The sequence below is a fragment of the Lonchura striata genome, chromosome 24 (genome assembly GCF_046129695.1).
Source record: "Lonchura striata isolate bLonStr1 chromosome 24, bLonStr1.mat, whole genome shotgun sequence".
In the NCBI taxonomy this organism is placed as follows: domain Eukaryota; kingdom Metazoa; phylum Chordata; class Aves; order Passeriformes; family Estrildidae; genus Lonchura; species Lonchura striata.
The window spans coordinates 2,462,783-2,489,858 of NC_134626.1; the positions used below are offsets into that span (position 1 = coordinate 2,462,783).

The 27,076-nt window shown below is 46.5% G+C and overlaps 1 protein-coding gene across 4 annotated transcripts in view; it reads left to right on the forward strand.

Moving 5' to 3' along the window:
• Window positions 1-735: 735 nt before the first annotated feature.
• Window positions 736-27,076, forward strand: part of MIB2 (MIB E3 ubiquitin protein ligase 2) — a 50,327-nt gene continuing 23,986 nt past the window's right edge. For 2 of the 4 annotated variants that reach the window (XM_021529854.2, XM_021529855.2), the window contains exons 1-4: window positions 736-967; window positions 12,380-12,709; window positions 14,820-14,991; window positions 26,562-26,668. In XM_021529854.2, the coding sequence (XP_021385529.2) occupies window positions 12,463-12,709; window positions 14,820-14,991; window positions 26,562-26,668 (526 nt within the window). In that variant the 5' untranslated portion in view covers window positions 736-967; window positions 12,380-12,462. The remainder of the gene's footprint in view (window positions 968-12,379; window positions 12,710-14,819; window positions 14,992-26,561; window positions 26,669-27,076) is intronic. The other 2 variants (XM_021529857.3, XM_021529856.2) reach the window with 1 other exon arrangement.

Genomic DNA, 27,076 nt, shown 5'->3' on the forward strand with positions numbered 1-27,076 from the left:
CCGGGCCGAGCCGAGCCGGGCCGAGCCGAGCCGGGCCGGGCCGGGCCGGGCCGAGCCGGGCCGAGCCGAGCCGGGCCGAGCCGAGCCGAGCCGGGCCGAGCCGAGCCGGGCCGGGCCGAGCCGGGCCGAGCCGGGCCGAGCCGGGCCGGGCCGGGGCCGAGCCGAGCCGAGCCGGGCCGGGCCGAGCCGAGCCGAGCCGAGCCGGGCCGGGCCCGGGGCTGCCGTGAGCTCCCGTGGGCTCCCCTTGGGTTCCCCTTGGCTCCCCTTGGGCTCCCCTTGGGCTCCCGTGGGCTCCCGTGGGCTCCCCTTGGGCTGTCCGTGGACTCCCCTTGGGCTCCCCGTGGGCTCCCCGTGGGCTCCCCTTGGCTCCCGTGGGCTGCCCGTGGGCTCCCCGTGGGCTCCCCGTGGGCTCCCCGTGGGCTCCCCTTGGCTCCCGTGGGCTGCCCGTGGGCTCCCGTGGGCTCCCGTGGGCTCCCGTGGGCTCCCGTGGGCTGCCGGGAGTTGTAGTCGCAGCGCCCGGGGCGGAACTACAGCTCCCGGCTGCCCGCGGGAGCGCAGGCGGGGCGGCCCCGGGGCCGAGCTGCGGCGGGGACGCGGCCCTGCCCGGGGACACACGGGCCCGCGGCGGGGCTCCGGGACACACGGGCCCGCGGCTCCGGGACACACGGGCCCGCGGCGGGGCTCCGGGACACACGGGCCCGCGGCTCCGGGACACACGGACCCGCGGCGGGGCTCCGGGACACACGGGCCCGCGGCTCCGGGACACACGGGCCCGCGGCTCCGGGACACACGGACCCGCGGCGGGGCTCGGGCAGGGCTGTTTTGCCGCAGCCGCCCCGGCAGCAGGGCGGATCGCAGCCCCCGTGCCCGGCTTCGCCCGCGCTCTCCGCCCGCCCGGGCGGGGATGGAGCAGGGACGGCGCCGGGCTGGTGGCTCCGGGGATCCTCGGCTCTGCCTCGGCGCTGAGGTACGTGCCCGGCTTTACACCGCGGGGAGTGTTCCCTCGGGATGGGGCAGCGGCCGGGGTGCTTCTGGCCTCTTCACCGGGGTGCTTCTGGCCCCTTGAGCCGGGGTTCGGGTCGCTTTAGCCGGCGTGGTGCTGGTCCTTCAGTCACAGTGGTTGTGGCAGCTTTAGCCGGGATTGAGGCCCCTATACCGGGTGGTTCTGGCGCCTTTAGCCCGGGTGGTTCTGGCCCCTCTAGCCGGGATTGAGGCCCGTATACCGGGGTGGTTCTGGCCCCTTTAGCCCGGGTGGTTCTGGCACATTTAGCCCGGGTGTTCTGGCCCCTTTAGCCCGGGTGGTTCTGGCACATTTAGCCCGGGTGTTCTGGCCCCTTTAGCCCGGGTGGTTCTGGCCCCTTTAGCCTACGTGTTCTGGCCCCTGTAGCCGGGATTGAGGCCCGTATACCGGGGTGGTTTTGGCACCTTTCAGCCCGGGTGGTTTTGGCACCTTTAGCCGAGCTGGTTCCATCACCTTTCGGCAGGATTGAGGCCGCTTTAGGGGGGTGGTTCCGGCCCCTTTATCCCGGGTGGTTCCAGCCCCTTTATCCCGGGTGGTTCTGGCAGCTTTAGCCAGGATTGAGGCCACTTTAGAGAGAGTGGTTGTGGCACCTTTATCCCAGGTGGTTCTGGCAGCTTTAGCCGGGATTGAGGCTGCTTCAGCCGGGGTGGTTCTGGCAGCTTTAGCCAGGCTGGTTCCATCACTTTTAGCCTGGATTGAGGCCCCTTTAGCCCGGGTGGTTCTGGCCCCTTTAGCCCAGGTGGTTTTGGCCCCTTTGGCCCGCGTGGTTCTGACCCCTCTAGCCTGGGTGGTTCTGATTGCTTTAGCCTGGGTGGTTCTGGCCCCTTTGGCCCGGGTGGTTCTGTCCCCTTGGCCGGGACTGAGGCCGCACCCGGCGCTGCTGTGCTCCAGCTTTCCCGGTGCTTTCCTGGGCGCCCTGGAGGTGGGAGCAGCCGTGCTGTTCCGTGCTGTTCCCATGCTGTTCTGTGCTGTTCCCGTGCTGTTCCCGTGCTGTTCCCGTGCTGTTCCCGTGCTGTTCCGTGCTGTTCCGTGCTGTTCCCGTGCTGTTCCCGTGCTGTTCCCGTGCTGTTCTGTGCTGTTCCCGTGCTGTTCCCATGCTGTTCCGTGCTGTTCCGTGCTGTTCCGTGCTGTTCTGTGCTGTTCCGTGCTGTTCCCGTGCTGTTCCCGTGCTGTTCCGTGCTGTTCCCATGCTGTTCCGTGCTGTTCCCGTCCTGTTCCTGACAGGTACTGCAGGTAAGGCCGGGCTGCCTGAGCTGGGGGCAGCAATTCCTGCTGGGAATTTCATTTTCCCTGGAGCATGTGAGGAAGGAAGCTCGAAGCTGAGGCACATGGGGCTTTTTCTCTGCCGTGTTTCTGGATTTCCAGTCTGCCTGAGTGGAGGCAGAAAGGGCCAGACTAAATAAATAAACCCAGAGAAGTTGGTGCAGCTGTGCTGGAGGCACTGAAGGTGTTTGCTGTCATTTCACTGCCCATGCTCTGCTGCAGAATTACTTTCTGAATGTCACAAATTCTGATTTCTACCTCATTGAGAAGCAAGTGAGCCCTGGCTCACCTTCATGGAGGTCACTTGAGCTTGGCTTTACTGCTGAACCTTCTCTCTTTTTGGCTAAGAGCCTCATGACATCCTCTGCACTTCTCTGTTGCTATAGGAGGAGTGTATTTGGCTCAAATGAGATACCATTTTTATTTCTCCTCTGTTTAGAAACTCCCTGGTTTCCTGAAACTGCTTGCTGTGAAGAATGATGCAGTTGTTCATCCTTCTAGGACTTTCCTCCAATGCTTGATTACCTGTTGAATTTTTCATTCATGGTTTCAGGATCTGGAGGAGTGAATTGTCGAGGGATGCAGCTCCTGTAAATAAACCACATCTCACATTTTTATGGTGGGAATGATGCTGTGTGACAGGCAGATAATGGAGATAAGAAAGGGGAAGCTTCCACAGCCTTGGAGGAGCTGGAGAGGTTCTTGCCCTGTTTTGAGCTTTGCTTTCTGCTCTGAATTCTGGGTGTGTAGATTTGAGTCTGGAGCAGGTGACATCTTTTGGGCACCTGATGGTTCCTTTAGTAAGTTCTTTTTTAACTTACAGGGCAATATTTGGGTATCAGATAACTCTCTGTACTCTCAGCTCTACCACTAACAGGCGTTAGTACCTTACGCCTGTTTTTCAGATTATTTAATTCTGTGGTGGAAGATCAGGAGTTCCTTTAGGCTGCCTGCAGCATTATTAACAAACTGTCATTTACCAACATCACCACAGGCTCTGTTTTATTGAAGAGTTATTTTCTTTTTAGGCTTCACAAAGGTGAATGTGTTTCCTATGCTCTCCTCTTTGCACAGCACAGCTCTGTGAGTCACTGCCATGAGAAGGAGCTTCATATTTGTGTGATACTTGGCTCAGCACAATTCTCTGCTTATTCTGATTTTGCTGTACAGCATCATATGTTTTGACATTTATTTTGAGTGCATGTTTGGAGCTCTGTGCCTGCGAAAATCCTGTGCCAAATCCGTGTGTGAAGAATCTGTTATTCTCCTGCTTTGGTCTGCAATGGGCACTGCTGGGATTGTTTGGAAGAACTGGGATGCCTTTTCCACTAAAACTTTGTCAAATGTCTGGGAAACTGCAAGAAACTGTGGGAGTACTGTAAGTGTGGTGATTGCAGTTGTCTCCTTCCCTTTTTTCTTGGGAAGAGGGATGTCCATGGCTTTTTCAGCTGCCTTGATGTGGAAGTGGGTGGCTCCAGCAGCACAGAATGCTCAGAGCTGTGGCTGTGCCTCAGCAACGAGCTCGTCTCCTGCCTGGTGCTGGTGCAGGTTTGATTTTGCTGCTCACAGAGGCTGGTCCTGGTGGTTTCTCTGGAGTTGAAGGCTTCCTCCAGCCTGGTCCAGCTCTCTGAGGTTGTGTTGTCCCTGCCTGTTCCCATCAAATCTGTTTGCTCTGCTCATCATCTCTGCTCCAGAGGGCAGGATTCGGGGCTCAGGCAGGATTTGGGGCTGTGCCACTCGCAGCAGCTCTGATCCTGCCCTTCCCCTTCAGCTGCTGTTTTCTAGGGATAGATTGGAGAGTCCTCTTGGAGTTCTGGTTGTTTTTCAGGAATTCTAATCCATGGCTTGTCTAGGGTGTTTTTGGAGTGGCCAGAATTGTAATACAGTGCTCTCTCACCTTTCCATGCACTCTCCCTGGAAGCTCTGATGGGAGAGAGATCATTAAATTCTCCTTAAACAGAGAGAAGGTGTAGTCTGTTGTTTCTTGGGAGACTTGCAGAATTTAAATAATTCTTCTCCCTCTGTAGTAGTGTTTGAAATTTCCAAGAACACAGAAAAATTCTGCGGATTGTGGAATCAGTGTGGTTCCATTGATGTGCTGGCAGGATATTCTGTTGATTGATCTTAGACCTTGAGCCACATTCCCTGATGGAATCCCAAGGGAATTAGGGATGCATGCTGGATCAGGGGTTGAAACTTCCTTCTTTTCCTGTGACCAGGCTGTGGAGAGCAGAACTTGGAGTTGGGATGTGTGAGCTTTGTTCCTGGCTCTGCCACCAATCCCACGTGTACCTCAGGCTCCAATTCCCATCCCAGGGTGCTCTTGGATTCTCCAGAGCCCCCAAAGAAAACATCTGGACTTGTAAAATGCACAGCCCTGGGGGTGAACTGCTGGACGTGCTGCTCCTCAAACCTTGGCTGAGTGAGGAAGGCAAGAGCTCCTCCTCACTTTGTTCTGCTCCCACATGCCTGCCTGGCCAAAGGCGTGTCAGGAGAGATTCCACTTCAAACCTTCTGATCTGAGCTTTTTTCTGACTTCTGTGCTTTCAGAGCACAGAAAGGGCAAGTTGCAGGCTGAAAGCAGGCAGGAGTGCAGTGCTGACCGTTCTGGGAGCCTGAAGGGGAATCTCAGGTTGGTAGGATGAGCTCTCAAGGCTCATCAGGGATCCAGCAGGTTCTATGCTCCAGCTCCCTCATGCCAGGCTGAAGGAGCTGCTTTTCATTTGGGAAAATTAGAGGAGGAGGAAAAATTGTGTTCCTAACTCAGAGGATTTGTAAATCCCTTTATACCACCAGTGCTGAGGGTCCCAGAGTCTAAACAGCCACAGCTCTGTTTCCTCAGTCTCATTATTGAACCACCTCTCAGGACATCAGCCATCTCTTAATTCTCTTGATTTTTTCACTCCTGCAATAAATCAGCATTTTGATTTTTGAATGACTTTCGGGGACACTTACTGACATTATGGACAGACAAGGCAATCATGTCATTAGACTGGGGTTTTATGAACTTTTAAGTGCTAGAACTCAGATTTTAGTGGTAAATAGGAGTTGATAGCTGATGTGAGAGAGATGCAGACCTGAGCTTTACCAGAGCTCCACACCATCAGCTCTGGGCCAGATGGTCTTGCCTCTGAGAAATACATTAGAGCAATGTCAAGGAAGAGCACAGCTGAAATCCACTGCCAAGACAGATTTCTCACTGCTGGAATATGTTTCTGTCTGATCCTCTATTTCTAGATGATTGAAAATGGTTCTGGAAGGGATTTTGCTGAGGCCACCTAGTCCATCCTTTCCCACAAGGCATGCTAAAGTACACTGAAACCCTTCCTGATGGATCTGTTAAGCTTCTTCTTAGAGCAGTGGAGATTTTCCAGCTGCCCTGGGTGGGTTGTATTTGACTTTATTAAAGGTTTTTGTTTTGTTTTGTTTTGTGTTTTTTTAATATTGTGGCTTTTGTCACTGTTCTGGACACAGAAAAAAGGGATGCAGGTGGTTGATTGCTGACTTCTTAGTGCCAAGGGCCAGAAAAGTGATGGTGATTCCTGGCAGGAAATGGAGAAGAGTCACTCAATGCAATAATATTGAGGTTTTGTTCATTTTCTACAGAGATCTTCCACGGAAAATTTTAAATACCATTCTCCCATTTTTTTACTATGCAAAGACCTTCATTCAAACTTAGCAAATAAGTTGCTTTTTTTTCCCTTGAACATTACCTAGTGGTTGTGTGTGTGGGCAGGGAGTATTTGTTTTTATTGTAAAGCAATGGGAGTTTAACTCTGAGATCTGCTATTGAGGAAAAAGTGGATTCTCATCAGCTGCTGAGCTTTTTCAAGGCTCTAGGCTCAAATCTGCAAACTGTCAGCTCCAATTAAAGCAAATGGCTGGAGCTGTTTTTTCTCCCTCCTGGAAAGAACACAGTTCATCAAAAGCCAGAAGGAAATTTCATCGGGCTCATGAGCAATTATCTCATGGGATGGAATAAGAGAGATCCACGAGGTGCCCAGTGTGAACTTTCACTTGTAATCACTTTTAATTCTCCACTGGGCACACGAGCACTGATCTCAGCAATTTGAAGCCTGAAGTTTTCCTGTGGAGTAGGAGCTGGTAGAGGGGACTTGTGCTTTTGTAGGGTTTGATTGATGCTGGTGTAGAAATGTTGATTTTTGAGCATCTCTGAGCTGGCTGGAGATATTCCACCTTTCTGTGTGGGGTGGGTTAACCCTGGCAGGCAGCTCCAGTGGGACAGGGAGCAGGGCTGGAAGGGTGAAATTAAGGAATTCCTCAGGTGCAAGGATTTTTTGGGGAGGCAAAGAGACTTCAAACATTCCCCTTTCCTATTTCTCCCCCCATTTTTTTTTTTTTTATTTTGCTGAGCGCCTGTGGTCACTTGGGCTGCTTCATCCAAAATTCCTGTGCATCTTCAGCCTCAGTGGGAAAACCAGGAAAAGCTTGGATTGTTCAGCCCCAGCTCAAAGCCCACTGTGCTGTCAGCACTGCTTTGGTCACAAAATCAAAGCAGAGAAGGAAATGAAGGGAATCCCAGCCCAACCCAGTGCCCTGTGGTGTGCCACAGCTTCTGGTGTGCCAGCTGCTTATTTGTGGTTTATGGTGCTGTTTCCTAAAGGTGCTGTTTGCATTTCAGGGTTTTAAAGCAAATATTGACCATTGTGCAATCCAAGTCCTGCAGTCAGCACGGAGCTGATTCATGAAAAACACTTTGCTGTGCCTTTGCTCCTGGGTGATTGCTGCCACTTTTCTGTTTAATTAATTTTGTTACTCACTGCTGACAAAAAGCCCTTTTTGGTCCACAGCTCTCAGGGAGGCAAAGCCAGTTTGGATTTTGTGCAGATCAGTGTTACGTTTTTGGAGCAGGTTCACTTTTCTGTGCCTGTGTTCATCAGGGGGTGGGGGTGAAATTTGAGTTAAATTGAAGGTTCAAGGCCAGCTCAGTGTAGTTTTTGTGTCCACTGCAGCTTTTGGCTCCTGCCATGCTCACACACAATGAACCCAAAATTTAAGATGTGTGACTTCTCTCTAAATTCTTCCACCTTCAGGTGGAAGATCATTTATTTAGGTCATTTATTCTGAGGTTGATGTCCATTTTTTAGGAAATCAGAATGCTGGAATGAAGAGTTTGCACATAAATTTTCCTTTACACCTACATCCTTTAACAGGGTGAAGGAATAGATGGAAAAACAGAGTGAAAACCACTCAAATATTGCTGAAAGGGAAAGAAACAACTCAGTATCAGCACACAACCAGTGTAAAATGAAATGGAGAATTCAGTTTGGGCAAAACAGATCAATGGGCTGGCATTTGTAAAGGCCAAGTGTTGATTGCAGAGATAAAATGCTCGGTGGGGACTGAGCCTGGCTGGTTATTTTTAGCATTTCCTCCCTTGTGTTTCAGGATGTGCCTGTGCCTGCTCTCATGCTGGAATGACAAGATATTAATCCCTGAGCAAAGGCCTATTAATCACCTGCTTTATTCTGTTTATGTAATGCAGTTAAATATATTCTGGGAGCACGTGAGGTTTGGGCCCTGGAAATTATTTCACCTCCCCACAGGCTTTTTTATTTTTTTTTTTTTGTGATTGATTGATTTCACCAGTGGCAGCTGCCCCACATCTGATTTTTTTTTTTTATTTAATCTCAAGCTGATTTATCAGTAAAATGCCTTCATTTCTCTGCTGTTGGTATTTAAGCCACAAAAGCAGCATCTGCTCCTCTTTGCCTCCCTCCCCTGTGCTGGTGATGCCATTTTGCAAAATTTGAGATGAAACAAAATTCCTGTCTGCACCAGGAAAAAGGAAGAAAAGTGTCATTGGGGCTTTGCAGGGGAAATCTCATGGAATTCCAGACTGCTTTGGGTTGGAAGGAGCATTAAAACCCATCCTCTTTGCAGTTCCTCCAAGCCCTGTCCAGCCTGGCCTTGGACATTTCCAGGGATGGGGCAGCCACAGCTTCTCTGCTGCACGGCACTGTCCAAGTGATGGTGGGTCCAAAATATTCATTTTCTGTGTGTTCTGCTGGTTTTCTGCTCTGTTTTCATCTAACAGTAACTACATTTGTGTGAATTTCAGGATTTTGGCATGAATGCCAACCTTAGTAATAAACTTAGCAGCTGAAAGCCTTGAGCAGAGGTATTTGATCCTGGTTGTGTTATTAAAGAGCAGAAAAGTATTTATTTCTGGCTTGCAGGTAAAGAGCAATATTTGATGGCACATTGAGCTGTGAAATTTGTGTCAGGAAAGGGGAAAAACCCCGCTGAGCCTTATTTCTGTAGGGAAATGCTCACAAGAGTCGTGGAGAAAGTGCTAAAACCCAGCAGGTTTTAATTCAATGAGCTGGCTTAATTCAGCCAGTGCACCAAAATTATTTTGATATTCTTGATGTGAGAGGATATGCAAAATTAAGTCTTGAAGCTTTACAGTGGTGGTAGCTAATCCATCTACATTTCTAATGGCTTGATGAGACTTTATTTAATGGCACTGGAAGAGTCAAAGAGAATGAAAAGGGTAAGAAATGGACAGTGGTGTTATTTTCAAAATGTAATGCTGACTGATTTGGGGAATGATCACTTGGGGAAGTTGGGAATTTTGGAGAAGTGTGTGATTTGCACTTGCCTGAGGAAGTATCTCCTGCATGGGCAAATCCCTGTAAAATGGAGCAGTTCACCTCAAGGCAATTCAAACTGCAAAATATGTGTGGGAAGAAAAAAAAAAAGCTTTTTTTTTTTTTTTTTCCTTTTAAACACATCCTCTGTTTACCATGCTGTTCAAATAATGTGATCACCAGGTTCCAGGCACTGATTTTTGTCAGCTGCTTACAGCACTGGGTTCTGTTTGCTGTGGGGCCACACCAGCAGCAACCTTTGCCTCCCACGAGGTGGAAATTGGGCTGAAATATTTGGATATTGGCAGAAAGTTGCCACAGTTATTGGAGATAAAATTTTGTGAGCTGAAAGCTGGAGTATTTCCCTGTTTTCCAGTTAAGTTTTAGTGGGATTTCCTAAAAGTGAGAGATTACATCTAGGCTGTGTCAGAGCAGGCAAGGTCAGAATGTTAGAGGAGGATTCAGAAATTTGCTCTTGTTATAATGGATTATTCCTTCATGGTTACTTGAAATTCCCATGGGAAACTGATGTTTTCTCTCTGATTCATTTCTGGCAGCTCTACCTGGAATAATTACAGCCCAGGCAGCATCGAGGGAGGAGTATTTGCTTCAGTGAGTGAAACATTTCCACTTAGGAGGTCAATAATGCTGCTCTGGCAAGGCTCAGCCCACAAGAGCTCCATAATTCATCTCCTAAAGGTTTTGAATAAACCTTTCCTCCTGTTCTGCACCTCCCCTGAGGAGGAGATGGGAGTGCAGGATGCACCGGGTGCCTTCTTGTGTGGAAAATGGAATATTCACCTTAGGAAGGCATCCTCAGATCAGCCAGCCAGGGGCTGCTGGTGTTTTTTTGCAGCTCCTTTAAAGGCATTCAGCATCACGCTGAGCTCCAGCAGCCTCCAAAATTTTTGGGAAGGTGCACAGGGGAATGTGGGTTTGGCTTTGTGGGACACTCTGCTGTCGGGATTCTCTGCTGGGCACTTGTCAGGATGTGGCAGTGCATGGAGAGGTGTTGGATTAAACCCTTTTCTGACCCAGAGATGGGGCAGCTGAGAGGTGTTTGAAAAACTTTTATTCTGTTTTCAGTCTCATGTGAAGGGTGAGACAATACAGATGTTATAATTCACAACAATCAAAAACCAACTATTTCCTGATTACAATACACTATAAGTATTTATTGGCCTGTCAGCTTTAGCCACACCACGCTGTAAATGCCTTAAAGTTAATAATCTAAATTTACCCCTCGTGGCTCCTACTCCAGTGCATCTTTCACAGTTCCATTTCTCCAAAGTTCCCAGTCTTATTTGCAAGGATATTATTTGAAACTTGTTTCTGGCTCCATTTCTCTCTCAGCAATGTCTGTCCTATTCCATTCATTTCTAAATCAGCATTTCTTATCTCAAGGTTTGCACACACTGTGTGAGTCTTCTGCCAGGCCTGGAGAATTCCCTACAAATCCATTTCCCACAGGGAGAGATTATCCTCCTTTATGCTGGAGGGTTTTATGGGTTTGTGGGACAGCCTGGAATGTTCTTTCATCAATAATTGCAGGAACTGGCATTGCTTTCTTTGGAATACTGAGAGTTCTAAGCCTGGGGTGGTTCATTCATTCCTGGGGAGAGGAAGGCTGGGAAGTGACTCTTTATCCCCATCCAGTACCCTGTGGAATTTGTTGCTTCCTTCCCTAAGCATGAAATTCCTTTTCCCACTGTTGGTACCCACCCCCAGTTCCCTTGGATGAAACAGGAAAGGGTGGTGGGGTGGTTCTTTTTAGGGAAAAGCCCTGTCACAATAATTGAACTGTGCTTTATTTTGCATTGTTGGATGTTCCCATTTGTTTTCTCTGCTTGACTGGTTCATAGCAGCCTTTTAAAAAAAAAAAAAAAAAAAAAAAAAAAAAAAAAAAAAAAAAGAAGCAGTCCTGCCTCTTAGTTGAAGCAATAAATATTCCATTTTATTCATCAGTGATCTGGAGGAAGAGGGAAAATATCACAAAAAAGGATATTCTTTGATAATTCCTGCTCTCATAAAGACAGTAAACACTGATCACCCCCACAAAAGCAAACAAAAGAGTCCCCCAGGGCAAGTTTTAGTGCTGATGAGAGGGTTGGATGATGTGGAGTGCACAAGGACAGCTGGCTTGGATCTGTTCTGCCGTGCCAGGAGTTTGGGTGGCACAGCAGTGGGGAGGGGGAGAGGCTGAAGCTGAGCAGAGATCAGGCCCACGCTGCACGCTGGCAATGTGGTTTTGCATCACCCCACTCCTCCCCACTCCAAAAGGGGATGTTTGCCTGGAGGATGGGTTTATTTTTAGGGTTTGGTGGTTGCAGGTGTTTTTCTTGGCGGGTGGGAGCGTTCACAGCACATCCCAGGGCCCAGAGCTGCTCCTGCTGCTGGGGCTGAGCACGTCCCCTCAGCTGGAGCAGCTCCCCAGCCTCTGTGTCGTGGCACTTTGTTTGTGCCAGCTGCATTTTCCATCCCTTGGCGTCCTCTTGGGCCTTTTTTTTTGAATATTTAAAAAAATCTGGGTGTTACGGGTAGCTCAGGAGGAAGAGGGAGACCCAAGGATGCTACATGAGATTTTTTTCCAGGCTCTGCATATTGAAAGCCACATTCCTCTTGTCTGTCTTGTGCTGGTAAAGAGAGAAACAAGGATTTGAGAAGCTGTTTGATTTAAGAATCTGATTTCATTCAGAGCTGAGGATGTGCTGCATCTGTGTGGTGTTCACCTCATTTACCCATTGTCATGGCAACAGCTGGGAAGGTTGTCCCTGTCTCACTGATCCCAGCACTAAATCTGCTGGGTTTATTGCAGCTGGAGCACCAGCCCTGCCCCGTTCCTGCTGTAGCTTGTGGAAAAATAACAGGAAAAGACTGAAATCAATCTGACATTGGCCATGTTTGAAAAACTGCCCTTACTTGGGGAAAACAGGCAAACGCTTCTTTCGGGTTTTAAAACTTCCTGTATCCTCAAATGAAAACCAAAACTGACTTGAAGGGCAAGTGAAACTCAGCAGTGCTGTACTAAGATGAGATGCATGTGAGACTTCCTGAAAAATGGGCTGAGATTCACTTTTATTGCTAAAATCCTGCTGCTGGTGTTTTCTTGGTAATTTCTTTCAATTTTCTTTACTTTGCTTGCTCGTTTCTGCTGCGGTTGTGTCTCTGGGCTTATTCTTGAGTTTGGCGTCAAGGGCCGGTACTGGAATTTTGTGGACTCTTAGCCCAGTTCTCTTCCCTCATGCACAACTCTCTGGAAGGAGTTTTTGGATATTATTGCAGATGCTGATGAGCCTTGGAAGCCTGGTTACTTTTTGTATCACCCCCATCAGTGCTTAAGCTGTGAGAATCCCAGTTGGGAATAAAACAGATTTATCTCCTCAGCAGGGCAGGCTTTTTCTGCAGATGATTTTGGGGGTGGTGGTAGGGGGGAAATGTGAAGTGTGCAGTGGCACCACCAAAATCCCTGTTGCATTTCCAGGTGTGCTGACCATGCTGCTGCTGATCCCGCCCGTCTCCGAGACCGCAGTGGAGGAGCAGATTTAGGGTTTGCTCTGCGCATCCATGGAGCCCGACCCCCATGCCAGCATGCAGGTGGGGATGAGGGTAGTCCGTGGCGTGGACTGGAAGTGGGGCAGCCAGGACAGCGGCGAGGGCAACGTGGGCACCGTGGTGGAGATCGGCCGCGCGGGCAGCCCCACCACACCCGACAAGACTGTGGTGGTGCAGTGGGATCAGGGCAACAGGACCAACTACCGCACGGGCTTCCAGGGCGCCTACGACCTGCTGCTCTACGACAACGCCCAGATCGGTGAGCACAGCGGGCACGGCCCCTGGCACCGCGCCTCCTGCGCCCCGCCAGCCTCGGGCAGCCCTGCTGAGCCTCGCTGCTGCTGGCCAGGGCGTTCCTGCTTGGCTCTGCGTGGAGGTTCTGCTGGGCAAGGGCACAGCCACCTCCTGACCCTGTCCCGTGTGATGGCACAGCCTTTGGCACCACCTGGCCATGGCCAGGGCACTCCTGTGTCCCTCTGTGTGAAGGTTCTGCTTGGGCAGAGTCTGGGAAAGGGCACAGCCGCCTCCTGACCCTGTCCAATGTGATGGCACAGCCTTTGGCACCACCTGGCTGTGGCCTGGCCATTCCTGTGTCCCTCTGTGTGAAGGTTCTGCTGGGAAAGGGCACAACCAGCTCCTGCCCCTGTCCCATGTGATGGCACAGCCTTTGGCACCACCTGGCCATGGCCTGGCCATTCCTGTGTCCCTCTGTGTGTAGGTTCTGCTGGGAAAGGGCACAGCCACCTCCTGCCCCTGTCCAATGTGATGGCACAGCCTTTGGCACCACCTGGCTGTGGCCTGGCCATTCCTGTGTCCCTCTGTGTGAAGGTTCTGCTTGGGCAGAGTCTGGGCAAGGGCACAGCCACCTCCTGGCCCTGTCCCATGTGCTGTGGCACCACCTGGCCATGGCCAGGGCATTCCTGCTTGGCTCTGCATGGAGGTTCTGCTGGGAAAGGGCACAGCCACCTCCTGACCCTGTCCTGTGTGATGGCACAGCCTTTGGCACACCTGGCCATGGCCTGGCCATTCCTGTGTCCCTCTGTGTGAAGGTTCTGCTGGGAGAGGGCACAGCCACCTCCTGACCCTGTCCCGTGTGATGGCACAGCCTTTGGCACCACCTGGCTGTGGCCGGGCCATTCCTGTGTCCCTCTGTGTGAAGGTTCTGCTTGGGCAGAGTCTGGGCAAGGGCACAGCCACCTCCTGGCCCTGTCCCATGTGCTGTGGCACCACCTGGCCATGGCCAGGGCATTCCTGTGTCCCTCTATGTGAAGGCTCTGCTGGAGCAGGGCATGGGAAAGGGCACAGCCACCTCCTGCCCCTGTCCCATATCCTGGCACAGCCTTTGGGGTCCTGGTTTCCCTCTCTTCAAAGGCTCTTCTGGAGCAGGGCATGGGAAAGGGCACCTTCTGCCAGTGTCCCATGTCCTGGAACAGCTTTGGCACCACCTGGTTTTCCTCTGTGGAAAGGCTCTGCTGGAGCAGGGCATGGGAAAGGGCACAGCCACCTCCTGCCCCTGTCCCGTGTCCTGGCACAGCTTTGGCACCACCTGGCCATGGCCAGGGCATTCCTGTTTCCCTCTTTGCCAAGGCTCTGCTTCCCTGCTTTTTCCACCTGTGAGCTGAACACTTCTCTGACTTTGTCCTCCTGCAGAGAGGCCCTCCAGCCAGGAAATGGGTATTTCAAGTGACACATATCACTTCACATTGCAGCACCTAAAATACACAATTTTCCCCCCTTTAAAACATGCATTCATCAAGTTTCATTCAAATCCTCTTTACAGTTGTGTTTCCTAATTCTGTGAAGTGTAGATTAGAGTAGTGGGTTCATTCAGAACAGTTGTTCCAGGGTTTTCTAGCCCTTAAATAATTTATCTTTAGAAGCAGATCTGTTTCAATGTCCTGCACTAAGCATGGCACTCCTCCTTGAGCAGTATTTGTGCTGTAATGAACAGAGGTATTTATTTCAGACATGACTGGCTTAAAAAAATGGGAATGTAAGAAGCTGGAAAGAGGTAAACACAGGACTCACAGGATTTCTAGGTGCGTCGTGTTTGTGTGTGAAATGCTCCTGGAATTTGTGTGGATCTCAAAGATATTTTCTAGAAAGGTTTGGCATTCTGCAATGCTGAAAGGAAAGCTTCTAAAAACTTGATTTTCCTTGGGATTTGTGTGGATCTCAAAGGTCTTTTTTTGAAAGTTTGGCATGCTGCAAGGGTGCTTCTAAAAACCTGATTTTCCTTGGAATTTCTGTGGATCTCAAAGATCTTTTTCTGGAGGGGTTTGGCATTCTGCAGTGCTGGAAGGGTGCTTCTAAAAACGGGATTTTCCCTGGAATTTGTGTGCATCTCCCATTCCTTTTTGCCCCCCCAGGTGTCCGTCACCCCAACATCATCTGCGACTGCTGCAAGAAGCACGGGATCCGAGGCATGAGGTGGAAATGCAAAATGTGCTTTGACTACGACCTGTGCACCCAGTGCTACATGAACAACAAGCACGACCTGTCCCACTCCTTCGAGCGCTACGAGACCGCTCACTCCCAGCCGTGAGTCCTCCTCATCCTCCTCATCCTCCTCATCCTCCTCATCCTCCTCATCCTCCTCATCCTCCTCATCCTCCTCATCCTCCTCATCCTCCTCATCCTCCTCATCCTCATTCTCCTCATCCTCCTCATCCTCCTCATCCTCCTCATCCTCCTCATCCTCCTCATCCTCATTCTCCTCATCCTCCTCATCCTCCTTCTCATCCTCCTCATCCTCATCCTCCTCATCATCCTCATCCTCCTTCTCATCCTCCTCATCCTCATCCTCCTTCTCATCCTCCTCCTCATCATCCTTCTCATCCTCATCCTCCTCATCTTCATCCTCCTTCTCATCCTCCTCCTCATCCTCCTCCTCATCATCCTTCTCATCCTCCTCCTCATCCTTCTCATCCTCATCCTCCTCCTCATCATCATCCTCATCATCCTCCTCCTCATCCTCCTTATCCTCATCCTCCTCATCCTCCTCCTCATCCTCCTCCTCATCATCATCCTCCTCCTCATCCTCCTTATCCTCATCCTCATCATCCTCCTCCTCATCCTCCTTATCCTCCTCCTCCTCATCCTCCTTCTCATCCTCCTCATCCTCCTTCTCATCCTCCTCCTCATCATCCTTCTCATCCTCATCCTCCTCATCTTCATCCTCCTCATCCTCCTCCTCCTCATCTTCATCCTCCTCACCCTCCTCATCCTTCTCCTTCTCATCCTCATCCTCCTCCTTCTCATCCTCAGCACATTTCTGGGGTTCACTCCCATCCTGGGGCTCTCCAAAACCTGCTGTGTGCACCCCAGGGGTGTGCAGAATAACCCAGTAGAATTTAACTTCTGTATCTGTGTGATTTATATGGAATTTAATGTGAATATATTGGGCGGTGCTCAGTTTTCCTGGGTTTTCTTTTGGGTTTTATGACCAAAAGGTTTGTTTTATAATTCTGATTTCTGCGGTTCCTTTCCATCCTGGGGCTCTCCAAAACCTGCTGTGTGCACCCCAGGGGTGTGCAGAATAACCCAGTAGAATTTAACTTCTGTACCTGTATGATTTATATGGAATTTAATGTGAATATATTGTGCGGTGCCCAATTTTTTCTGGGTTTTCTTTTGGGTTTTATGACCAGAAAGGTTTTTTCTATAGAATAATTCTGATTTATAGGGCTCAGTTCCATCCTGGGGCTCTCCAAAACCTGCTGAGTGCACCCCAGGGATGTGCAGAATAACCCAGTAGAATCTGACTTGTACATGTCTGGATAATTTATAAAGAATTTAATGCATATTTATCAGGCAGTGCTCAATTTTTGCTGGCTTTTATTTTGGGTTTTATTTCTTTTAGTGGGTTTTCTTTTGGGTTTTATGACCAAAAAGGTTTTTTCTATAGAATAATTCTGATTATGGGGTTCAATTCCATCCTAAGGTTCTCCAAAACCTGCTGGGTGCACCCCAAGTTTGTTCAAAATAACCCAGCAGTAATTTAGAACCTATTATATATCTTATATATATATTTAGAGAATTTAATGTAAATATATCATGCAGTACTCAACTTTGGCTGATTGCCTTTTAAAAGGTTTTTCCCACAGAATAATGTCAGGCTTGGTTAGGTTTTAGGAAGCTGCTGGAATAAAAAGGCAGCAAACAGAAAATGTGCAGAGTGTTTTTCTAAAGCGATAAAAGGATGATTTCTGCTCTGGTTTTTCTCTTCCTCAGCTCCCCCACAATTCAATAATTTCTCAGACTTGCTTTGTTATTTGCTACTCTCAGGCCACAGGGATCTTGCACTCCTAAATTGTTGATTTATTCTTGGGGTCTCTTCACTGAAGAGCAGAACTTTCTCACCTACTCCTGCTCTGCATATTAATTTTTGTTTTGTGGTGATTGCTGCACTGATGCCTGTGGAACAGCATCTGTAATTTCATGCTCCTCCAAAACATGGGAAATCTGTTCTCCTGTCCTGAGGAAGAATTCAAAAATAGTCTCACCAATACTTTTATTTGCATTTCCTAAAGTGGGCATGAAGATGAATCATGTAAAATCCTCTTGCCTTCAGGAGAAGGAATAAGAAATCAGTTTTATCTCTGTCATTGATTTTATTATTTTTTTTCCCTTTTTTTTTTTTGCCTGCCTTTGAAAATATCAGCGTGCCTTGCATCCATCTGTGGCATGAGAAGTGTAATTTCTGTGCTCAAGGCAGTGCTGTGGGATTTGCAGCTGCTTTTCCTGCCACGTGGGAAGCTCTGCCTGGAGCTGATTTTGCCAGGCTGGTGCCAGCCTTGCTTGAGCCAAAATTCCTGGCAGAGGAAGGATTTTGCTGGCCAGAGAATTTCCCCTCTGAGCTCTGAGATTTGTATTTATCCACCAGAGAACTGTTTCTGGAGCTTAATATGTTAAATTTCTGGAGTGCTAATACAAGAAGCCAGCCAGATCCTACTGTGAAATGAGCTTCACAATTTGGTGTATCTATAAAAATACACATCTCTGTAAAAATAGACATGGGGGGGTTTTTGCTCTTTCTATTAATAGCAGAGTTATCTCCAAGTTAGTTACTCAGGGACGCCTGCTTTTGTGTTTTATTTGAGCTTTAAGGTTCATCATTTTACTCGCATTGAAATTAAAAATAAAAAAGGCACTGCTGCAGAGCAACTGTTGGATTAAACCCTTTTCTGACCCAGAGATGGGGCAGCTGAGAGGTGTTTGAAAAACTTTTATTCCGTTTACAGTCCCATGTGAAAGGTGAGACAATACAGATGTTATAATTCACACCACCACAATCAGAATCCAACTATTTCCTAATTACAATATATTATAAACGTTCCTTGGCCTGTCAGCTTTAAGCACACCGTGCTGTAAATGCCTTAATAATCTAAAATTACCCCTCAGGGGGTAATGCATCTTTCATAGTTCTATTCCTCAAAAATATTTAGTTTTATTTGCAAGGCCACCTTTTGAAAATTGTTTCTGGTTCCATTTCTCTCTCAGCAATGTCTGGCCTATCCTATGGCATTTCTAAATCAGCATTTCTTATCTCGAAATAGAAATAGAAATAGAAATGGAAATGGAAATAGAAATAGAAATACACTTTGTAAAAAACTTCTATCAAACTTGAAGAATTTTCTACAAATCCATTTCCCACAAGCAACCCCAATTTTCTGCCCTGTGCTGGGCATCCCCAACCCTGCAGGTGGGAAATATTTTGGACAGGAAGGACCTGACCCTCCCCAGGAGCAGCTGGGATGCTGGCCTGGATAAAAAGCAGATTTCAAGGTAATTTCTCCCCAGGACTCACCCTCTGCAGAATTTGCTCCTTTTTTCTGAGTGGTGGAAGATGGAAATGGAGCAACTTTCCCTTGCAAGGCTTGGCTGTGCTGGGGTTGGCAGTGCAGTGGTTGCAGTGGTTGCAGTGGTTGCAGTCAGGTGAAGAAGGGAGCTTGGAGGATGCCAGGAGCCCTGCCAGGGCCAGAGCTGTCCCCTGGGAGTTGGTTTGGCTTTCCCAGAAGCTGCAGCACCACTCTGCAATGCCATGGAAGCTCTGGAGGCAGAGCAGGATGTGATGTGTGATGGTGCTTTGGTGGCTTTTTGGTTGGGTTGTTTGCTTTTTTTTTTTTCCTTCCCCCTAAATTCTTTCACCTTTTTAATTTTAAATTTTTCAGTGAGTGTGGCTGGTTTAGTGCTTGGAGAAAATGTGCTATGAATTAACTTTATTTGACAAAAGCAACTCTAGACATAGCGCCTGATAGCAAATCTTTATAAAATAATCAGCAGTATTCTGATGAATAGTGGGGCTGAATTCTGATGTGTGTCAGCAATGAATAAGGATCTTCAGAATAAGGATCTTCAAGAATAAAGATCTTCAGGAATAAGGATTTTCAGAATAAGGATCTTCAAGAATAATGACCTTAAGAATAAAGATCTTCAGGAATAAGAATCTGCAGAATAAGGATCTTCAGAATAAAAATCTTCAGGGAAAAGGATCTTCAGGAAAAAGGATCTTCAGAAATAAAGATCTTCAGGAATAAGAATCTTCAGGAAAAAGGATTTTCAGAATAAGGATCTTCAAGAATAATGACCTTCAGAATAAAGATCTTCATGAATAAGAATCTGCAGAATAAGGATCTTCAGAATAAAAATCTTCAGGAAAAAGGATCTTCAGAAATAAAGATCTTCAGAATAAAGATCTCCAGGGATGAGGATCTTAAGAATAAGGATTTTCAGAATAAGGATCTTCAGAATAAAAATCTTCAGGGAAAAGAATCTTGAAGAAAAAGGATCTTCAGAATAAAGATCTTCAGGAATAAGAATCTTCAGGAATAAGAATCTTCAGGAATAAGAATCTGCAGAATAAGGATCTTCAGAATAAAAATCTTCAGGAAAAAGGATTTTCAGAATAAGGATCTTCAAGAATAATGACCTTCAGAATAAAGATCTTCATGAATAAGAATCTGCAGAATAAGGATCTTCAGAATAAAAATCTTCAGGAAAAAGGATCTTCAGAAATAACGATCTTCAGAATAAAGATCTTCAGGAAAAAGCACCTTCAGGAATAAGGATCTTCAGAATAATAAGCAGCTGATAAAAAAAAATAAATTAAAAAAAAAAAAAAAGAAAATAAAAAGAGACACAGCATGAGCTGTCAGGTGTGGCAGTGATTTCTGGCAGCCTCCATAAGGGGCAAGGATAAAAAAGCAGTTTAATTGGCTGGTGGAACACCTTTCCTGCTGCTCCTGCTTGGCAGGTATTGATTCCAGCTGAGTTTGGGGACGGAGAGGAATTAGAAATTCTCCAGGGAGAACTCCCTGTTGTGGGAAGCTGCAGTTTTGAAGCTGGATGGGAGGTTCACGTTGTGCTCCTTGGAAGGGTTGATGGTCAGAAATGGGTTTGGTTTCAGGATTGCACAATAGCTGCAATAAACGTGTGTTTTCTGCAGCTTTCACACAGATGAAATCCCTTTTACTCAGAAGTGGAAGCAGGAAGCAGTGGGAATGCTGACTTAGAAATACCATAAAATGGAACAAATATTGTTCAAAGAGAAATAGAGCTAGAAAAAAATTATTTAGAGAAATAAAACTATAAAAAAATACATTGTAGTAAGACCCACAAGAACAAGTAGTTTTAATTTATTAACTTTAAAACAACTACAATGTAGTATGACAAAAAACTAACAAACCAATAAACAGAGTGTTTCGTAATTAAACAAGTAGTTCTAATTTATTAACTTTAAAACAACTACAACATAGTGTGACAAAAAACTAATAAACCAAGAGACAGAGTGTTTCGTAATTAAAAAATAGTCAACTTCTAATTGTAATGACACAAATGATAACATCTGTATTATCTCACCCTTCTCATAAAACTAAAAATAAAACAAAACTTTTTCAAATGCCTCTCAATTAACCCATCTCTAAGCCAAAAAAAATAGTAAAAAAAATTTAAAAATTCAAATATAAGTCAAAAATAATTGTTCTTTGGTGCCTGCACACCACCTTTGCTTTAATGCCAATGGGATTTGTTGCTGCAGGGTTCTGGGAGTGCTCTGGGCTGTTAGGGATGGAATGTCCTGCTGTGAAACACAGGGCAGGGATCACCTTTGAGCAGAGGATTTCTGTGGAATAAGGCAGGTCTGAGCTGTGCAGGCTCTTTGCCTTAGGCACTGCAGCGTCCTTTTCAAGAACTGAAATTTTCTGCCTGTGACTCACTGGGTCCATTGCTTAGATCACTCATCTCTCTTTATTTTTCTTCTTCTAATTAAAGTAGAAGATAAAAGCTTGGGCAGTTCCTTAAGGACAAAAAGAGAAAATCAGAGTATTTCCTTATTTTTTTTCCTTCTAAGTAAAGTAGAAGATAAAACCTTTTAAGGACAAAGAGAGAAAATCAGAGTATTCCCTTATTCTTTCTTCCCTTCTAAGTAGAAGATAAAACCTTTGGCAGTTCCTTAAGGACAAAAAGAGAAAATCAGAATATTTCCTTATTCTTTTTTCCCTTCTAAGTAAAGTAGAAGATAAAACCTTTTAAGGACAAAGAGAGAAAATCAGAGTATTCCCTTATTCTTTCTTCCCTTCTAAGTAGAAGATAAAACCTTTGGCAGTTCCTTAAGGACAAAAAGAGAAAATCAGAATATTCCCTTATTCTTTTTTCCCTTCTAAGTAAAGTAGAAGATAAAACCTTTTAAGGACAAAGAGAGAAAATCAGAGTATTCCCTTATTCTTTCTTCCCTTCTAAGTAAAGTAGAAGATAAAACCTTTGGCAGTTCCTTAAGGACAAAAAGAGAAAATCAGAGTATTTAAAAGGTCAGTGGTAAATGCTGTGTGGATTTGGGTTTTAGATTCCTTTAGATTCCGGGATTGTCCCACTCCTTCCTCAGGCAGGGCCTGGGGATCCTTTGGTTCCTCCCAAATTCCTGCTGCTGCTGCCAGGGGGAGCATCCCTGCTGGCAGCAGCTCCCTGATCCCAGATTTAGGAGGATTTAACCCCAGACAGGCGCTGCAGAGGTTCCCAATCAGTTCCCTAAAGAGGCTTTGAAGATATCTTTACCTGAAGGCTATTTCAGCTCTTCAGATGACCCAAGTTTGAACTTTAAGTGATAGGAAGCACTGATTTTTATTTTTTTTTAAATTTTGCTATTTGAGGTAATCTCTCCCTGACCTCCTAATTTATTATTTTTTTATTGGTCTTGTTCAGTTTGAATTTTATGGCTGTTGTAGGAGAGGCTTCCATGCTTAGCTTAAAAGGGTGGAAGGGCTCAGTTTTACCAAAGAGCTTTTTTCAGGGCTGCTGCATCCATTTGCTCAATATGTGCTTAGTAATTGGAAGATAAATCAGTGTCTGGGCAGCAAAGCAAAGCTCATCAAGTTTATATTAGGGCAGGAAAAGTCAGGCACATTCTGCAAATAATCAAACCTGAGATACAAAATATTCATGTTGTTATATTCCCATGCAGCACCAACATTTTGCTTGGATCTCCTGCTCAGGGCTGGGGCTGAGCTGAGTTTCAGATGTGGAATTTTACCCAGGCTATTTTCCTAGCCTCTCACCAATAAATCACAACCTCAGTAGTTTTTCACAAGCCCTGATTTTTTTTTTTTTTTTTTCTATTTTTCCCTGGCAAACAATGGAGCTGGAGGAGCCAGCGAGCTGCACAGCGAAATGTTTTGTGTAATCAAGCACAAGAAATACAAATATTTTCTCCCATTGTGCTTTATCCTGTAGTCAAAACAGAAATTGCAGTTATTTTCATCTGGAATTCTTAAACCAGCTCTGTCTGGTGGAGTGACCAGCTGGATTTGGAAACCAGAGGCTGGAACAAGTGCTCTGATTTTAGGTCTGTGCAGGGCAGAGCCATTCAAGGCAGTTTGAATCATCCCAGCTCCCATCTGGGAGCTGAACTGACCCAGCAGCTCAGTGACAGCTGCTGGGTGTTTGATTTCTGGGCAATAAAAGGATGCAGGTTTATTTACAGAATAGCCTCCTAACAGGTGGTATTTATTAACTGTTTCATTTAAACTGCAGTGGCAGTATAAACTAAGAAATTTGGGTGAGGAATATTTGGAATCAAATGAATTTATGAATATGAATTTGTATGATTTTGCTTTAAGAAAACAAAATCCACCATGATTTGCCAGATAAATTGCCTGTGCCTCCTTTAAAAAATAACCAAACATGAGCACCAAGGTGTATTTTCATACTGGGGCTTCCCTTGTGTAATTTGGATTATTCTGTTTGATTTCTAGGATGGGGATTGTCTTTCAATGGCATATTTTATCTTTATCTTTTCTGGAATTGCAGGATCAAAAACTTCAAGAGAAACCTTCACTGGGTGTTGAACTAATAATGAAGTTTGGAGGATGATAATAAGATATTTTCACACCTTGTGCTCAGTGGTGTTTCTGCCTCTCCTCAGTGCAATAATTCCGATTTTAAATGCTGTGTGTGAACATCTCTGAGAGCACAGTTGTGAAAAACTGTCTGCAGGAACCTTTTAAGCTCCCATTTAGTGGCCTTGGTCTGAAACCTTCCCTGCTGTGGCTTTTCAGAGCAGGATTAGATCCAAATTACTTTGGGGGTTACCAAAAAACCACAGCTTTTACAGATAAAGATGTGTTCTAAGGCTGGTTTAGTCAATAAATATGCCTTGTCCAGGAAGGAGAGGATTGAAAAGGAAAAAATCTGGGTAAAGGCAGTTCCTTAAATAGATTTCTGTGATCCAAATTATTTTTGGGGGTTACTAAAAAAAATGCATTTTTACTGATAAAGATGTGTTATAAGAATACAGCTAGTTTTGTCAAGGAAGGAGAGGATTGAAAAGGAAAAAATCTGGGTAAAGACAGTTCCTGAAATAGATTTCTGTGATCCTGATTACTTTGGGGTTACCAAAAAAGTACATTTTTACTGATAAAGATGTGTTATAAGGCTGGCTTTGTCAAGAACTGTGTTCTGTCAAGGAGAGGATTGAAAAGGAAAAAATCTGGGTAAAAAATCTGGGTAAAGGCAGTTCCTAAAATAGGTTTCTGTGATGCTGATCCCTCTCCAGCTCCTTGTCTTAGTCTGGTTCCTGCTTGAGCAACCAGCAGCCATCTGTCAGAAATGCCTTCCTTTATCCTTTGCTGGAAGAGTTTCAGGAGCAGCTTTGCTGGGGGGATTAAAAACCTGGAATTTCTTGCATTGAGGTGACTTTTGCCTGTAGTTCCTGCAAGATCTTCGTGTTGGCTTTTCCGGAGGTGGATCTTTTGTGTGTCCTGGCAGGGATGTGAGTTTGTGGCTCCCACAAGTTGAAAATCTGGTTTAGGGCTGTGCCTTTCTGAAGGAATTAATGTGATATTTATGGCCTGCCACCTCACAGGGTGACCAACCCTTCTCTTCCTGGTCCCATTCATTGTGTTTCTTTCTTCAGATAAGAACTTTGTGCAGCAGAAAAATCTCACTAAACACATCAACCATGCCTGGTGTGAAGGAGCTCTGGCTTGCTGCTGCAAATAGAAATTTGTTTTTGTTCCAATTTCTCCAGATGAGTGGATTTGGATCTCCCATCCTCTCTTTAAAGCAGGGGTGATGCTGCTGTTCCAGATGCTGCAGCAGAGTTCTCAGGGATGTCAAAACCCAAATCAGCAGCTCAGAGAGGCTTGAGCAGGGCACAGCATCCCCAGGCAGTGGTTCCCAGCGTGCTGGATGGAGCCACAGCTTCATTCTGTACCGTGCATGCTCCCAGGCTCTGCAGTCATTTCATATCCTTGGAATTTGTAGGGCAGAAATGGCTGCAGACTGCTGCTGTCATAATTAACAGTGTTATTAAAGGCAGTAGCACAGTGATTAAATTTATCCCAGGGGTATTTTTGCATCACGCTGGGTAATTTTGGTTGTTATCCAGGATTTGGAGCAAAACATTGAATTAGATTAAAACCTTGTAAGACTCTTTGGCTGGGGAGATTTGGTGCTGGCATCACTCTTTGGTGGTGCTGCTCAGCAGGGTCAGAATTCTGGTGAGGCCGGGGAAGGAGGGCACTTCTGCTGGGTGAAATTCAGAATTTCAGCAGCACAGGAGAGGGAATTTGTTACAATTTCCTTCCTTAATGAATTGCTCAGCTTTCTAAATTGATCACCTTTGTTTTTTTTGGTCTCCATCCACAAATTTCAGAGGAGGTGGCAGGTTAATGTGAGAGTGTTGAGCTGGGGAATGACTACTGTTACATGATAATCCAAAAAGGGAACTTCTGCTAAGAATAGAATGAGTGGTGGATATTTTGCTATTTAAACATCTTAAGCTCAGCTCGGTGCTTTATTTTACTATCACTAAGAATCTTTGCATTGAATCCCCTCCCTTGTGAGAAGTGTTTGGAAGAGAGAATTATATTTTTATGGCTTAGTCTCAGGGCTTGGCTCAGACATCTTTGATAAATTATTAGAAAAACATTGAACAAAATGCAGTGAAAACATCTAAGCTGTTTCAGAGGCTGTACCCAAATCCAGGCTGGTTTTTGAAGCCAGTCTGTAGTGCCTGACACAGTGCAATAAAATAAATGCTGAGCAGTGACTCTTTATAGCTGAGCTTTTCCCTCCACTCTCATTATCTTCTTTCATAACAATATCCAGCCTTGATGGTGCTTAAAGCAGACAAAATCTCAACCCTCCAAATACTGGGCCTTCATTTTCCTCCTGCCTGGGTAATTATGAATATTAATTATTCGTGATTACAAGAACAAGGCATAAATAGTCCCTCCCTCTTTTAAAACACACAAGGTTGTAAACCACAGGGCGGGAGGTTAAGAAAAGTAAGACTTAAGCATTTGCTGGATGAGTGAACAGTAAGTTCAAGCATAAGCTTTTTATCCTCCTGAGTCTCCACCTTCCCTCTGGAGGTATTAGATGGGAAGGAAACGTGGAGCTCTGGGGTCATCCCTCCCCCAGGAGGCTTCTCCTCTCCTCCCCTTGTGCAGCAGCTGCCGAGCTCCGGGCTGGGAGCTGCCAGAGCCTGTCTGGCTCCAGGGGCATGGACTGGGGCACTTCTGCTGTCACCTAGAAAAGAGATTGTAGCCTGGCTGAGCAGCCAGGCAGGTCCCCGTGGGCTTTGGTGGCTTGCTGGCTGATGAGGAGCTTTAGTGGCAGCCTGGGGACAGCAGGCACCGAGAGGCTGCCGTGCCACCATGGGAATTGGGAGCTGCTTTAACAGGACAGCAGACCCCCTGTTCACCATCACGTAGGTACCTTTGTCCCCAGCAGCTGCAGGGGGATGTGGGATGGGGGATGTGGGGAGCTCTGTGGGATCCTGGGGATGTGGGGAGCTCTGTGGGATCCTGGGGATGTGGGATTTGGATATGGGGAGCTCTGTGGGATCCTGGGGATGGGGGATGTGGGATGTGGGGAGCTCTGTGGGATCCTGAGGATGTGGGGAGCTCTGTGGGATCCTGGGGATGTGGGGAGCTCTGTGGGATCCTGGGGATGTGGGGATGTGGGATGTGGGATGTGGGGAGCTCTGTGGGATCCTGGGGATGTGGGATGTGGGGAGCTCTGTGGGATCCTGGGGATGTGGGATGTGGGATATGGGGAGCTCTGTGGGATCCTGGGGATGTGGGATGTGGGATGTGGGGAGCTCTGTGGGATCCTGGGGATGTGGGGAGCTCTGTGGGATCCTGGGGATGTGGGATGTGGGATGTGGGGAGCTCTGTGGGATCCTGGGGATGTGGGATGTGGGATGTGGGGAGCTCTGTGGGATCCTGGGGATGTGGGATGTGGGATGTGGGGAGCTCTGTGGGATCCTGGGGATGTGGGATGTGGGATGTGGGGAGCTCTGTGGGATCCTGGGGATGTGGGATGTGGGATGTGGGGAGCTCTGTGGGATCCTGGGGATGTGGGATGTGGGGAGCTCTGTGGGATCCTGGGGATGTGGGATGTGGGATGTGGGGAGCTCTGTGGGATCCTGAGGATGTCCAGCCACAGCCCTGCTGCTCCGAGCTGCTCTGCTTTCCTGCTCACAGAAGGTGCTGAGCTCCATCAGTGCCTCCATGCCACGACCCTGAGGTGAAGCTCAGCTGGAGCAGAGCTCTGGCAGTGTCTACAGCAGCAAAAAAATTCAGTTTTTTCCTCTGATTTTGTTTTTCCAGGGTCCTCGTGAGCCCTCGGCAGAATCTGACTCGCATCACGTTAAAAGGGACTTTCCAGGGGGCTAAAGTGGTCCGTGGGCCTGACTGGGAGTGGGGTAACCAGGATGGTAAGCTGCTTTTGGGATGTCCTGTAGAACACCATTTGATTTTTTAATATATATTTAAATTTTTATATTTTATATTTTATATATTTTATATTTTATATTTTTATTTTATTTTATATTTTATATTTTATATTTTATATTTTTATTTTATTTTATATTTTATATTTTATATTTTATATTTTATATTTTATATTTTATATTTTATATTTTATATTCTATATTTTATTTTTTAATTTTTATTTTTACATTTTATTTCTATTTTATAATTTTATTTTGTTTTTATTCCTATTTATATATTCACATATTTCTATAAAAAATATTTTTTAATGTATATCTAATAAATTTATATATATATATATATAAAATATTCTTTTACCAATTGCTCGTTGAAAATCCGCATGCTGAGCAGCA